Source organism: Triturus cristatus, chromosome 7 (assembly GCF_964204655.1).
Source record: "Triturus cristatus chromosome 7, aTriCri1.1, whole genome shotgun sequence".
NCBI lineage: Eukaryota > Metazoa > Chordata > Amphibia > Caudata > Salamandridae > Triturus > Triturus cristatus.
Window position 1 is genome coordinate 136,491,096 of NC_140590.1, and position 15,655 is coordinate 136,506,750.

At 41.8% G+C, this 15,655-nt stretch overlaps 1 protein-coding gene across 7 annotated transcripts in view; it reads right to left on the minus strand.

Moving 5' to 3' along the window:
• Positions 1-1,238: 1,238 nt before the first annotated feature.
• The window catches only part of LOC146809036 (lens fiber membrane intrinsic protein-like), a 636,754-nt gene continuing 622,337 nt past the window's right edge, over positions 1,239-15,655 (minus strand). For all 7 annotated transcript variants that reach the window (XM_085615843.1, XM_085615841.1, XM_085615842.1 and 4 more), the window contains one exon: positions 1,239-1,635. In XM_085615843.1, coding sequence (XP_085471969.1) covers positions 1,595-1,635 — 41 coding nt within the window. In that variant the 3' untranslated portion in view covers positions 1,239-1,594. The remainder of the gene's footprint in view (positions 1,636-15,655) is intronic.

Sequence of the window (15,655 nt, forward strand, 5' to 3'; positions counted from 1 at the left end):
TATATGTTGATTCTTTTATTTTCTGTCCTCTTTTAGCCAACCAACACGTGTTTCGTGGTGTAAGGATTAACACACGACTTCTTCAGGGCTTTCTAGCTTTTTGTAATTAGTTGCTACTGGTTTTACTTTCGTCTCGGTGCTGTATTATGTCAGTTTCCAATAGTGACAGCAGATTGAAAGTGCAGCTTTGAGCTCTTTTTTTACTATCCTCCAGGTAGTTAGAACTCCAAATACTTTCTATCATTTTACAGTTCTGTTTGGTCTATTTGATTTTAGAACTGTACCATAGAGATTTGGGATGCCAATAATGGTAGTGAGATGAACTATTCAGTTATCTAGATTGACCGTAACCCAATAGTTAGACTTTCCTACATCAATATCAATGGGAGAACTAGGGGTAGGTGGTCTGTCCTTAGCCAGTCCAAGCACAAAGTCATCAGAGGTAAGTTTAACGCTAGGAAGAATGAGGAAATGGTCAAAAACTTGAGGAATGGATGGGCTACAAATAATGAGATTGCTGGAGGTGGAAAATTAGGCCACTGGTGCGACCTGCTGCATGTGTGGGGCTCAAGACTTGCTGGACTAGATTAAAGTCCAGGAGACAGTAGATTAGAGACTTAACACTGCAGGAAGGAGAAAACAAGAAAACAAGTTTTCTCAACCTATGCTTTCAGGATCTGAAACAACATCCCCTTTGGCATCAGAGCCATCGATCCTCCAGCAATTCAGGAAGAAACTAAACACTCAGCTCAGCATTTAAGATAGTCTGAACTCTCTTAAATTTACAAGCTCTATCACATCTCCCTGTACAACACTCAACAGATGCTAGACAGCTAGGTTTGCACTTTGGAAACACCAAAATATGCATTCTGGGCTATTTACTGTAGTAAATACTAGAAGGCTGTGATTAAAGATGAAAAGTTATTGTCAGCTGTAAAAGACATAATTGAAAAATAAATGATACTAACACAGTTCTGTTTCACAAAGGTGCCATCATAAGAGAGCCTTTCTAGAAACAGATACTATCATTTCCACATGGGATACTTAAGCACTTATAATCAGTGACCTCACAGAAACAACCCAAGGGCAGCACATAGATGGATCTGGGCTTAACCTACCTAGGCCTCTGCAGAATCGAGTGATGTTTGTACTTCACTGGATTGGATATTGCGTTAATGTCAATTGACAATGGCGTCACCAAGAATTAAACTCTGCAAAAAACAGGTAGACCTGACAAAGCCAGTACAAAAATATTTATTGGAAAAGAGAGGATTTTGTACACTTGAGAAAACAAGCTCAATGAAGCATAGGTTGACATTATTGTCAATATTACTGTATAGACCTGATCTTTGTTGACATGATGTTTAGCACAATGTCATCTACTTTTATAGTTATTTTAAGAGGTGTGAAGAGATCCTAACTGTTGAGGTGATTTGCCAATGAATGGAGGTCTTCCTGTTTTCAATACTATGTCTGGTAGAATCAAAGTGCCCGCACCTACTCTGGAAGAGCCCAGCACTGGTAGGTTTAGTAGCAGTGTTCTTGGTGATCCACTCATCCTCTTTGCTGCTTTGTTTCTTGTTAAGTTCAACTGCTACTGAACGTCTTGCTTGAAGGAGACACAGGCAATAACACCTGCTCAATGAAGGGATCAGAGGAGACAAAAAGGTCAAAATGTCAATGGATGAAGGATCACAGCCAATGGTGTATGTTTACCATACTCTACATTGTTATCAGCAATATACCACAGAGATGTAAAAGCCACCTCAGGCGTGCCAATAAATCACCCAACAACATAGAAAACATCAAGTTAAAAAACAAACAATGACCAACACTTAATCCCAGAGTGCTTCTCACACTATACCATGATAATGTACCTTGACGAGTGCCTGGGGCTCCCTGCACCTATCAAGTAAGTTAATTAGTTGGAACATTTATACAGTGAGCTACATAGTCAAGGATGTCTCAAAGCACTGGGCTGAAAGTGAGGGCCTTAAAGGTCTAAAATAGATATGTTTTAGTGTTTTTGAATTTTAGAACATTTCAGACACGAAGTCCAAGATTTATCAGTGATCTTACCCAATAGAAACCATGAATGAGGTCGAAAGATGACCAAGCTCTGGTGAAAAGATAGCAGGGGTTATGTTCTTGACACTGTGACCAGTAGACTTGTAAAAACACTTATAAAGCATTCTGGACTCCGCAGAAATCCACCAAAACATTTATGAGTACAGGAAGTACCTTTTACATACTATTACATCATGAATCGGCCCTGACATGGCCAACTACCTATTAGTGAACGCGCAAAGAGGGCATAGTGTATTCTATTTGCATAAGAATATTTCCTCAATATTCATATTTTGTTCCCATTTTAGGTGTTTTTGGGCTGATTCACAAAGGCATATAAGGTAAGGCACTACTTTACAAACTCCAAAATGTTTTCTTATTGTTTGGCCAATATGGTCTCCTAAGGCACCAGAGGTGGCTCATTGCAATATTTTGACCTCAAGGGAGTTTTACGGATGCCACGTTCATTGCAATAGTCCAACTGAGAGTTAACAAATGCCCAAATAAGCATGGGCCTCCGTTTAGGTTGGAATGAGACTTATATGACTCTGACGAGCAAGCTGAATGGAGATACTGACACTCACTTTATTTTATCGGTGATGCCTGCTCTAAGTGAAACGTTCTTGAAATAGCTGATATATGTTTCATATAACACCTCAAAATGGGGTTTCAACAAATACAAGACGGATGCAAAACAGTGAAATAAAAAATGCTAAACGAATAGTTCACTGTTGGAAACTGGGTTACTGGTTGAGGTTGGTGAAACACTACGGAGGCAGCAACCACAATCTCTGTCAGGGTGAAACACAAGCAAACCCACAATTAACTTCCTGTGCTTACCCTTCTAATAGCTTGGCACAAAATCAGTCAGCCTTAACTTAGAGGAAATGTATGAAATATGTATGCAGCACTTCAAGCAATAATAAAATGAAAACACAACACATGAAAAATCTGACACCAATTTAGAAAAAACGAACAGTATATAATTTGACACCAAAACAACAAAAATACAAGCAGTAGAACATGAGATATGCAATTTAAAAGATTTAAGGGAAAATGGCATTAAAAAGCACAATGCAGCAAATGTGGATATCTGGTTGTTCCAGACCAGGAAAAAGTCACCAGTTCAGGCAGACTGTGATGGTGCGCGGGTTGGCTACACTGACCCGGGTAGGCCTTCTGAACAAGAGTACCTTAAATACTGGTTAAGGAGTGAAGTTCAGTCCTTACTTAGAGTTGTTCAGGCCGCCGTCGAGAAACCGTCAAAGTAGAGCAAGTGATGCGAGGTCCTGTGCCAAAAGGCCTTGTGCACCAAAGTTAGTGACCATCTCTATGGTAACTTGCGATGTGAGTCATCATCAAGAGAGCAGCTGGGGCTTACAAAGACTTGTGTAGCAATGCGTCAGTGCTGAGGTCAAGGTGAGTTACAACAAACAAATGATGGACGGAATGCTGACAATGCAAACATTCTCCCCCAGTCAAGAGATCTGGGTTAAATCCATCGTTCACTGGGTGTGAGTGTTTGATTGGTTCTGATGCTCCGTCCATCACCACCCCCTTTTGTACCGCTTTGTTTGCCATAAGTTGGCAGGGTATGCTCAGACGTGAGTCCCTTGCTCACTTTGCCACTGGATTCAAGCAAGCCTGGCTGAAGACGGCTGAAATGCCAGAAACCGGTCCTAGGAAGCATGTTTCCGGTCCAGGGAAGGCATGGCTTGGCAGTTTGCGCTGGACTGTTCCCATGAGGCACAGGGTCAGACTGATTTGCATATGGCCATGTCTGAACTGGGGTGGCAGAGTGGGCTAAAGAACGGTGATGGATCAAACCCAGATCTGTTGACTGGGTGTGAGTGTTTGATTGGCTCTGATGCTCCGTCCATCACCACCCCCTTTTGTACCGCTTTGTTTGCCATAAGTTGGCAGGGTATGCTCAGACGTGAGTCCCTTGCTCACTTTGCCACTGGATTCAAGCAAGCCTGGCTGAAGACGGCTGAAATGCCAGAAACCGGTCCTAGGAAGCATGTTTCCGGTCCAGGGAAGGCATGGCTTGGCAGTTTGCGCTGGACTGTTCCCATGAGGCACAGGGTCAGACTGATTTGCATATGGCCATGTCTGAACTGGGGTGGCAGAGTGGGCTAAAGAACGGTGATGGATCAAACCCAGATCTGTTGACTGGGTGTGAGTGTTTGATTGGCTCTGATGCTCCGTCCATCACCACCCCCTTTTGTACCGCTTTGTTTGCCATAAGTTGGCAGGGTATGCTCAGACGTGAGTCCCTTGCTCACTTTGCCACTGGATTCAAGCAAGCCTGGCTGAAGACGGCTGAAATGCCAGAAACCGGTCCTAGGAAGCATGTTTCCGGTCCAGGGAAGGCATGGCTTGGCAGTTTGCGCTGGACTGTTCCCATGAGGCACAGGGTCAGACTGATTTGCATATGGCCATGTCTGAACTGGGGTGGCAGAGTGGGCTAAAGAACGGTGATGGATCAAACCCAGATCTGTTGACTGGGTGTGAGTGTTTGATTGGTTCTGATGCTCCGTCCATCACCACCCCCTTTTGTACCGAGGTCAAGGTGAGTGGCGCTGGGCTGATGAAGCTGCTTGGGCTTGGAGAACTTGCATCGAGATGCATCGAACTGAGCCAGTTGTCAGCATTGACATACACCGTGCTGAGTTGGACTTGCAGAGCTGCCGAGGCGATGAGCGGTTCTGCGTAGGAGCTGCATGTTGTTGGGCTGGTCATCATCGTCACGCTAGATCAGGCTTGCAGAGCCGTCAAGGTGATGTGCGGTCCTGTGGCAAAGATACCTGGCACAGAGAAGCCTGTTTTGTTCCTGAGAAGTTGTGGCTTGAGAACAGAAAGTCAGCCAATTGACCATTGGTGATCTTGAAGTCCTGGGATTCATAGGCAGGCTGGTTTCCAGAGGGCAGCTCACAGCAAAAGAATCCTTTTGCAAAAACAGCAGTCCTTCCGCAGCAAATCAGTTCAGCTGGGCAGACTTCACAGCTGGGAAATCCTCCTTTCTGGCGGAGGCCATAGGTCCAAAAGTGATATGAAGAGTTGGGGGTCTGAAATCTAATATTTCTACCTAGTGCCCACTTTAAAGTAGGAGAAGTTTCTAGAAGTTTCCACCTCCCAGTGGTGCTTAAAATGTTCTGCCTCCCTGCCCTGGCCCCACATTGTCAGGGGTCACAAAAGACTAGTGTCAAACCCTTGCGAGTGCTCAGGCAGAGTCTTTGTTATATGCAAGTGTGGTAGGGAACATCTCCCCCCCTCATCAAGTCAGAGAAGGCCCATCCTCCTAACATCCATTGCCCTGCGTCTCACTGTATGGGAGCAATGCACAAAGACCAAATTCCAGCTACACCTAGTCACGTGACCCAGAAAACAGGCAGCAGACACCAAATGGTTAGGACAAGAAAATGCCAACTTTCTAAAAGTGTCATTTTCCGAATTGTGACTTAAAACACACATTTACCACTAAAGAGGGTTTTAAATTACAATTCCATAGACTCGACATTCCTACCTGCCCCTGTTAGACCCGTCAGCCAGAGGGTGGTCTTCTCCCAAACCTTTTTGCCTTCCTCCTCCATTTTTGCTGATCTCATTTTTGCTGCCCTTAGCAGTCTATGCATTTTACCACTGATAACCTGTGCTAAGGTGCATGTGCTCACTCCTTAAAACATGGTAGCATTGGCTTGTCCCCAATTGCCACATTTAATTTATTTAGAAGTCCCTAGTAAAGTGGTACTACATGACCACAGGGCCCTTAAATTATGCTACTCGCGGGCCTGCAGCACGTACTGTGCTCACTTAAGTAGCCCTTCAAACATGGCTCAGGCCTGCCTTTGCATCCTGTGTGTTCAGCCTTAACCTGCCATTTTGGCCTGACCAAATAAACCTTTTCCTAGGCCAAAACCTTATTTTTAATTCATTTAAATCGTCTCTAGCATAAGCCCTGGACAGCCTGGAAGGCAGGTTGCAGTATTTTTTAAGAAGTAGGACATGAACTTTTTAAAGTTTTGCATGTCCGGACAGTGAAAACCTCTTAAATCTGTTTCTCACTATTGCAAAGCCCACCTCTTCCATAAGATAACACTGGAGTTATTATATAACATTAAATATTCTGTAACTTCCAAATGGGAATAATTAATGTTTGGTAGGTCTGGAATTGGGATCAGTGACTAAATATCGAGTGTCCAGAATATAGAAGCTAAAATATCGAGGGACATGATATCGAATACCTACCTACAAACAGGTAAGTATCAAAACACAGAGTACAAAATATCGTTGTTAAAAAAATAGGTAACTAAAAATATATAGTTTTTAACATATATATATATTAACTTAATATATTTAAAAAATAATTAATATTCTTAATGATACAATATGTAAAACATTATAAAAAATATAATTACATATACATATATATATAAATAAACATATTATATACATTTAAAAATAAATAATATACAATAATTTAAATATTAATATAAAAAAAAGTATGCAAATTAATATTATACATTAAATGGAACAATAATAAAAATGTTGCATAGCGCAGTCAATAAAAATAGTATTCACACTACAACAAGTGCAAAAGTATAGAATATGTTGGATAGTGGGTGGGTACAAATTACTATTCCCACTCCAATGAGTGGAACAGTAGAGAACATGTTGGATAGCAGGTGGGTACAAATTACTATTCCCACTCCTACGAGTGGAACAGTAGGGAAAGTGTTGGATAGCGTAAGGGTAAAATTACTTTTCCCACTCCACTCAGTGGAACAGTAGGGAAAGTGTTGGATAGCGGGAGAATAAAAATTATTATTCCCACTCCAGTGAGTGAAACAGTAGAGAAAGTGTTGGATAGTGGGTGGGTAAAAATTGCTATTCCCACTCCAGTAAGTGGAACAGTAGGGAAAGGGTTGGATAGCGGGAGGGTAAAAATTACTAGTCCCACTCCAGTAAGTGGAACAGTAGGGAAAGTGTTGGATAGCGGGAGGATAAAAATTACTTTTCCCACTCCAATGAGTGGAACAGTAGGGAAAGTGTTGGATAGTGGAAGGGTAAAAATTACTATTCCCACTCCAGTGAGTGGAACAGTAGGGAAAGTGTTGGATAGCGGGAGGGGTAAAATTACTATTCTCACTCCAATGAGTGGAACAGTAGGGAAAGTGTTGGATAGCGGGAGGATAAAAATTACTATTCCCACTCCAGTGAGTGAAACAGTAGGGAAAGTGTTGGGTAGCGGATGGGTACTCATTATTATTCCCACTCCAATGAGTGGAACAGTAGGGAAAATGTTGGATAGCAGGTGGGTACAAATTACTATTCCCACTCCAACGAGTGGAACAGTAGGGAAAGTGTTGGATAGCGGAAGGGTAAAAATTACTATTCCCACTACAATGAGTGGAACAGTAGGGAAAGTGTTGGATAGCGGGAGAATAACAATTACTATTCCCACTCCAGTGAGTGTAACAATAGAGAAAGTGTTGGATAGCGGGAGGATAAAAATTACTATTCCCACTCCAGTGAGTGAAACAGTAGGGAAAGTGTTGGATAGGTGGAGGGTAAAAATTACTATTCCCACTCCTACGAGTGGAACAGCAGGGAAAGTGTTGGATAGCATAGAGGAATAATTTAGTAGTCCCAGTCCTACAATTTAATTGAAATTAATTTAAAAATATTTAATTATTTAAATTTAATTTACTTCTCTCTATTTTCCACTATAAACATCACCTCGAATAGTCTAAAATATTAATAAATTAACATAATTAATTAACATTTAATTAATTAGCAAATCACGTTGATTAAATATTATATAAATATGAATCAAAATTAATTTTCAATTAATTTAATACGCACCATACTCCCCTATAAATACACTCCTTAAAAAATGAACATAATTAACATATTAATACATTAATCATTAATAATTAATATTTACTTAATTACTAATTAATAAAAAATTACATAATTTACATAATTATCGATTCATTAAATACGTGTATTGATAACTTGTTAAATATTTAATAATAAATGAATTAACTTAATTACCAATATTAATTATTTACCATAAAATTGTAATTAATATATATCTTTTTTTAATTTAAAAAAAATTACTTCCCACCCTATTCCCCTATAAACCCACAACCCGCTACGGACCTAATATTCGCAAAAATGAATTACCAATATTAATTATTAAACAATAAATTATGAATTAATATATATATATATATATATATATATATTTTTTTTTTTAATTTAAATTAAATTACTTCCCACCCTATTCCCCTATAAACCCACAACCCGCTACGGACCTAATATTCGCAAAAATTAATTACCAATATTAATTCTTAAACAATAAATTATGAATTAATATATATATATATATATATATATATATATATATTTTTTTTTTATTTAAATTATATTACTTCCCACCCTATTCCCCTATAAACCCACAACCCGCTACGGAACTAATATACGAAAAAATTAATTAACATAAAATTCATTATCTTGATATACTTTTAACACATATACTAACATATAATACAATTTAAAAAAACGATATAATGACATTCTATATAGTGACATTCGATATAATGATATTCGATATTACTTACCTATCTGTCGATATTATTTCCAACTATGTTATGTCTATTCTATATTCTGTCCTCTTGATAATTTTGATTCGATATTGTGTCCTTTCGATATTTTTAATTCTATATTTTGGGTGTTTACCCTGGAATTGGTATAAAAAATGCTTACTCATGATAAAGTCTGGTTTTTATTTACAATTTTGAAAAGGCCACTTTTAGAAATTTGGCATTTTCATACCATGGCCATTTAGTGACTGCAGACTGTCTGTGGTTGACATGACTGGTTGTAGCTGGCTGTTAGACTTTGTGTACTCCTCCCAGCAAGTCACACACAATAGAGAGCCTAGGTGTGTCTAGATTGTCCATCACTTGCAGGATAGGAGGGTGGAGTTAGGCACCCCCCCCCCCACTTACAACTAAATAGGTTGTATCTACGCCAAGGATTGCATACCCCCGTAGTTAGTCTGGAGCCAGGGCAACGATGGCAGGAAACCTGTACACTTAAAAGGGAGACTTCTAGAAGCTTCTAAGGGGGAAGCAGTTATAGATATTGCACTTCAGACTCCAAGTCTTCAGAACACTTCTGGACCTCTGGAGATTCTGCCAGGAAGAAGGCCTGCTGTGCTGCTGAAAAGACTTTCACTCTGCTAGACTGCTGCAAAAGAAACAATTGATGGACGGAATGCTAGACAATGCAAACATTCACCCCCAGTCACAAGGATCTGGGTTACATCCATCATTCTTTTGCTCACCACGCCACCCCAGTTTGGACCCAGCCTGACTGCAGCACTGCTCGACTTCTGCTTTGATGGACTGCTGTCATGCTGGCTTGCTGCCATGCTGCCCTCCTGGCTGAGTCAGAGGGATTGGACCTCAACATAGGACTCCCAGAGTCACTCCAAGGGCTAATCTGCTGCTCTCCTGTTCAGAGCACAGGGACATAACAGGCTCCTAACCACCTGAACCAGCAGCCAGATCCAGCTGGAGTCATTCCCTGGCCACCAAGTGGTGCCCCTCAGCTTTGGACCCTTGGTGCGGCCTCAGGGGAGATGAGCTGAAGTTTTTGGGCTCTTCGCGACCATGAATGGGCCAATTGTCACCAAAACCTTGGCACTCACACTGCCCATCAACCTGACTGTTCGCACTACAATATTGACCACTCATAGGAAGCGCTGCACGAAGCTCCAGCCTGACCGTTTGTGACAACAAACAAATCTTAGCAAAGAACAAAAACAGGAGGAAGCCCGTTAACCCAGTTGACACCCGGGTAAATATGTTTAACCAAGCAACAATGTCTCAACCGGTAATCATTAAGTTAGACAGGTACATTTGAGATACAAATGAATTTGAGAGAGAGGGTAAAAAGGGAGAACACAATAGCTGGTAAAAAAATTGGTCTATTTTGAATGAAAGTTGTTATATCAGCACTACATTACATTATATGCATAGAAAACCCAATTGTAGGTGAGCACATCAGTGCTCGTGAAGAGGATGAATGGCACAGTGACATGTGAAAAAGGTAAAGAAACAGCGAGAAAAGGTGCAAAAAAGAAATTAGTTGAGGGTCCCGAAAACAGTCAGCAGATAATTTTTCAAAAAACGATTCTGCTGTTTAAGGAGACCACAGTAACTCCCACAATTGTGCTGGGGGGTCGATGGCCTTTCAACCTGTTCAATTTCAGGTCATCATCAGGACCAGGTTACATGGATAAGGGTAAGTGTTGTATAGGGGGTAAGAAGGAGAAAAGGTAGAGGTAAGAACCGGGAGGTACCAGTGGGTAGTGACAAGGTAAATGAAAGGGGGTAGGGCTACCTGGGAAGGTTGCGAGGAGCCTGTATGATTGGAGCAAATCAAGTCAAGGGAAGGCATCCAGGCACGGTCTGTGGGGGAAGGAAAATTCAATAGTGAAGGTATGGTCCCAAGGAATGAACACAGCAGGGCACCTATTCAGTGGTGCCAGTGAAAGATGTGAAGGCTTAACACGTAGGACAATTGAGGTCCGTGTAGACCTCAAGGGATGCTTGTTATGGTAAAGCCTTCAGTCGCCTATGGGCCAAGACAAGATTTCTGGGTATCCACAGGATGAATCCAAGATGGGAGGCAAGGAAGTGACCCCTTGGGTGCATTCACCACAAGATCGAGATTGCGATCCTAGTAGGTGGAAAAGAAATTACTTTCTGCGGAACAGATCCGAGAGTGTAGGAATACCGACTCAATTGGTTGGGTCGAAGGAAATTAGTCTAAGGGAGGTATCCAGCAAACGTCTGGGTCCAGGGGGCGAATTGAGCACACTGTGCGCCGTGTAGACAATCGCGATATAGTGGAGCGGACTAGCGTCCAGGAGACATGGTGACGTGGAAATAGGCATAGGGTTATGCGTGGGGTCAGGGAAAAAAGACTAGGCCGAAGGAGGAGGCAGGGTGTCAGCACTGTACGGTACCCCCCGGGGAAGAAAGGAAAGGGGTGGATTGACAGGATAAAAAACACAGAAGGATTTGAAAGTCGTGTAGATGAAACATTTGCAGCAAAAGTGTGAGACGACGAACTTACAATCCTATGTGGAGTCAAAGACGATAAAAAAAAAAAAAAACATATATATATATATATCTATATATATATTCACAGAAAAAAACATAGGTTTCAGGCACGTTATAGTTAGGAATTAGCATTTAAAAAACCTCAGAAATTCACTGAAAAAACCATAGGTTTCAGGGGTGTTCTAGTTAGCTGGACTTTTCACTTGTACAAAACCATTGAAATTCCCCCGTTATAGTTAGTTCAGCTAACTATAACTCGCGCGCCCACAATGCACTGCTGATGACGTCACATATTACATCACTCATGACATGGTCAGTGACATCACTCATGACATCACTGATGACATCTCAAATGACATCACTGATGACATCATCCAGTGAATGTGTGTTTTTCTGAAAATTAAATATGTTTTATATATGTATATCTCAAGGTCGATGGAAGAATAAATGGGTATATAAGTGTCTAAATGGATGATTTGTTTTTGAAAAATTGATTGTGTAACTGACTGATTAAGTGTATCATAGTGAATACATGGCTTAGTGAGTAATGTTTAAATATGTAAATATCTGTATCAGTCTCTCACTTTGTGTATAAGAGGCTGCATGGGTTGGTGAGTAGCTACATGGGTGTCTATATAGGTTATTAGTTGGTTTTTTGATTATCAGTCTGAGTGTCTGCATGGTTCGGTGGGGGGTATTACGTAGTGCATAGGTGCATGAATGAGTGACTCACTGTTTGTATGTGTTGAAGACAGCATGTGTGCAGGACTGTATGGGTGGATGAGTGTGTGTATGGGTGTGTTAGTGAGTAAATGACTGTCTCAATAGTGTCTTTATGAGTAACTACATATGTTTTAAACTAGTATATGTGACGATTGGTGTATATAAGTGAGTATATGTGAGAGTGAGAGATTGAAAGAGTTCCTGTATGAATAAGTATGTGTTTCTATAAGTGATTGTTTAAAAGACTAAGTATGTGTAAGTTTCCGTAGAAGTAAGTGTGGTGGTGTGTGTATAACTGTATATGCAAGTAAATGTATGTTTGATTCTTTATTAGCATGAGTGACTATGTGTGTGAGTAACTCTATGGATGAGTGGCATTGTGTAACAGGATGTATAGGTGTATGAGTACATATGATGAGTGAGTACATGTATGAGTGACTGTATAGGACTGTTGGTGAATGAGTGGATGTGTATGTGGATCTTAGAATTACTGAAGAGGTTGTTGTAACTGGTATTGGTATGTCCATTGTTTTGAAAATTGTAGTCTCTATTTTTGAATGTGTGTATCAAAGGTTATATTAGGTTGAGAGGAGGTCTGTCACTATCACAAGGATTATGTCATCAGTGATGTCATCAGTGATGTCATCAGTGATGTCATTTGAGATGTCATCAGTGATGTCATGAGTGATGTCACTGACCATGTCATGAGTGATGTAATATGTGACGTCATCAGCAGTGCATTGCGGGCGCGCGAGTTATAGTTAGCTGAACTAACTATAACGGGGGAATTTCAATGGTTTTGTACAAGTGAAAAGTCCAGCTAACTAGAACACCCCTGAAACCTATGGTTTTTTCAGTGAATTTCTGAGGTTTTTTAAATGCTAATTCCTAACTATAACGTGCCTGAAACCTATGTTTTTTTCTGTGAATTTCAAAGGTTTTTTAAATGCTAATTTCTAACTATGCCTACAGAGATAGGACATGTGAAGAAAGAAGAAAAAATGGACAGAAAGAAAGAAAAGAAGTGCAGAAAGAAGCAACAGAAGTCCTCAAAGACGAAGAAAAGTGCAGGAAGAAGGATAACGTGCAGAAAGAACAAAAAGAAGAGCAGAAAGAAGCCTTGTTGCAAAATCATCCTGTACCCTCAACTTTTTCAGACAGATACTGGTGGTAACTGAGTCGGACTAACCAGTCCTAGAGCCAGTGCTATGTTAAAAGACACTTAGAATACAGTGAAAACACCTACATACACTAGGGAACATTATGCGTTGGGGTCCCCCTGTGATTAGCATGACCTCCTCTGTAAGCCCCTAGTATATAATAGGGCAGGGGGAATAAAACTACCTCTTAAAACAGGCCACAGGGCGTTTTTGCACACGTTAACTCAGGCCCCGTCCCCTCCCTTCACCACTGTGTAAACACGCCCTGTGTCCGTTTTTAGTTGGGAGATTAAGTTCATTTGAATCCTGAGGGTCCCTAGGGTCCAACTAGCCCACTAGGTACCTCCAGTAAGTGCCACAGAGCTGTGTTGCAGAGAGGTGTAAAAAGTGGCACGGCCTGGACCACCTCTCTGCAATGCAGCTCAGTGGCGCTTACTGGAAGCACTTGGTGGGCTAGTTAGCCCCCAGGTGCCCTCAGTATTGAAGGGAAATTATATCCCCAATTTAAAACGTGCCATAGCGCGTGTTTGCACACGTCACCTCAGGCCCCGTCCCCTCCCTTCACCACTGTGTAAACGCGCCCTGTGGCTGTTCTAAGTTGAGAGATTAAGTCCCCTTGAATCCTAAGGGTCCCTAGGGTCAAACTAGACCACTAGGTACCTCCAGTAAGCGCCACAGAGCTCCGTTGCAGAGAGGTGTAAAAAGGGGCTTGGCCTCAGAACACCTGTCTGCAGCGCAGCTCCCTGGCGCATACTGGAGATGCCCGTTGGGCTAGTTGGCCCTCAGGGACCCTCAGTATTGAAGAGGAATTAATTCCCCAACTTACAACTCGCCAGGGGCGCGTTTGCAGAGTGCTGCAAGGAGGGGGCGTGGCCTCCGGCACGATGCCAGTCTTTTATTTATTTTAATTTTTTAAGAAGGGGGGCTGTGTGGTTCCCCTTCTTATTCTAATTTATTGGCCCTGATGACCCCATCCCCCAGGGCCTGTCTCCTAATTATATTTTTTTGACCCCAATCCCCAGGGCCGGCCACTGTTTTTTATTATTTTTAAAAAATATATATTTATAGACACACCTAGGACATGCTGGACAAACCGTACGTACCTATCACCATGACGATTTGCGTGATATTCATTAAAAGGCGACTATGCATACAATGAATCCACGTGGAATGTATTTACACCACTAGTGAAGCTCTGACATGTCTGATGCCCTACCGTGCCTAATCCCGGTAGACACCCCTGTCGTTTATTTATACAAACATGGGTAGCTATTGACGGGCACATTTAATACACATGCACACCAAGCCATTCAAAGGGGATTCGACAAAAATTCGACCAAAACTATGCAAGAAACCCCCCTCACGGTTAATAAAACACACATCCACTGCCAGATGTGTAATACTTTTTATTTTACTCTCGGGAAAGGGGACGAACATCACTTGAGAGTCACAGCGCGCTCCTGGCAGAGCCCGATGCTGTGTTACACCCACCATTGCCTGCTGAGTGCCACACACCTCTGTGTTGCATTCGACTAGCTAGTGCATATGCTATGAAACTCTCTAGCCCATGTGCACTGTAACACCACCCCGTGAATATGTCATGCCACACTTGTCTTCGCACGGGTTATATTGCCCCATCTAACGTGCCTTCCTCGATGCCTATGTTATAACGCACAGTGCTATGCCATACATATTACAATCTGGGATCCATATCTTTGTCACAGTGCATATGCAACGTTACACTCCCCAGCACATATTTTATATTACAACTTTAGTGACTAGTTAGGTTACACAACACTGCCCTGTGCATATTACACTCCAAGGCGCATATCGCATAGCACGCGCTAGAGCCTGTGCTATCTCGCGCTCTCCAATGAATCTGTCATTGCGCACAATGTATTGCATATTATATTTCACGCCCAGTTCATCTTATAGCACACTTTTTGGTGCATAGTTTATACCATACACTATATCTAGTTTTCATTTTCAATCGTGCTCTCAGGACTATGTTCTATATAACACTTTGTTCACCTACCCTTTTCACGGGCATTACATTTTGCGATAGGGGGTGGAGGGTCAGGGGGTGTTTCTGCCAAGTGAGCCCGGAGTCACAGTCACAAACGTCCTCTTCTTCCTGAATAAAAGTGAGATTATGCTGCATACTTGTTCATATTTTAAGTAGTTTGCACAGACACACGTTTTAAAAACAATAAAGTTCCTAATACCCACCTTCTCTGAACAGTTAGCTTGCTGCCCCATCCCCCCTCCTCCCTATCCTCTGTTGTGTGAATACATGGACTAGCCTCCTCCCTCCTGCCATGCATGGTCTGATGTGCTGCCACTGCCCTCAATTTAGTATGATGTACCAGTCCACTCCTTCTGCCCTCCATTGCCCAATTCTATGCCCCATCATTGACCTCCTGCTTAAATTCTGTGCTTAGCTTGCTGCCCCTATTCTCCTTCCCCCTGCCCTCCGATGTCTTTGTGCATGCCCCTGTTCCATCCTTTTTGCCCACCATGTTCCATGGACCTGCCACTCCTATCTACTCTGAGTGTTCTGTTGAG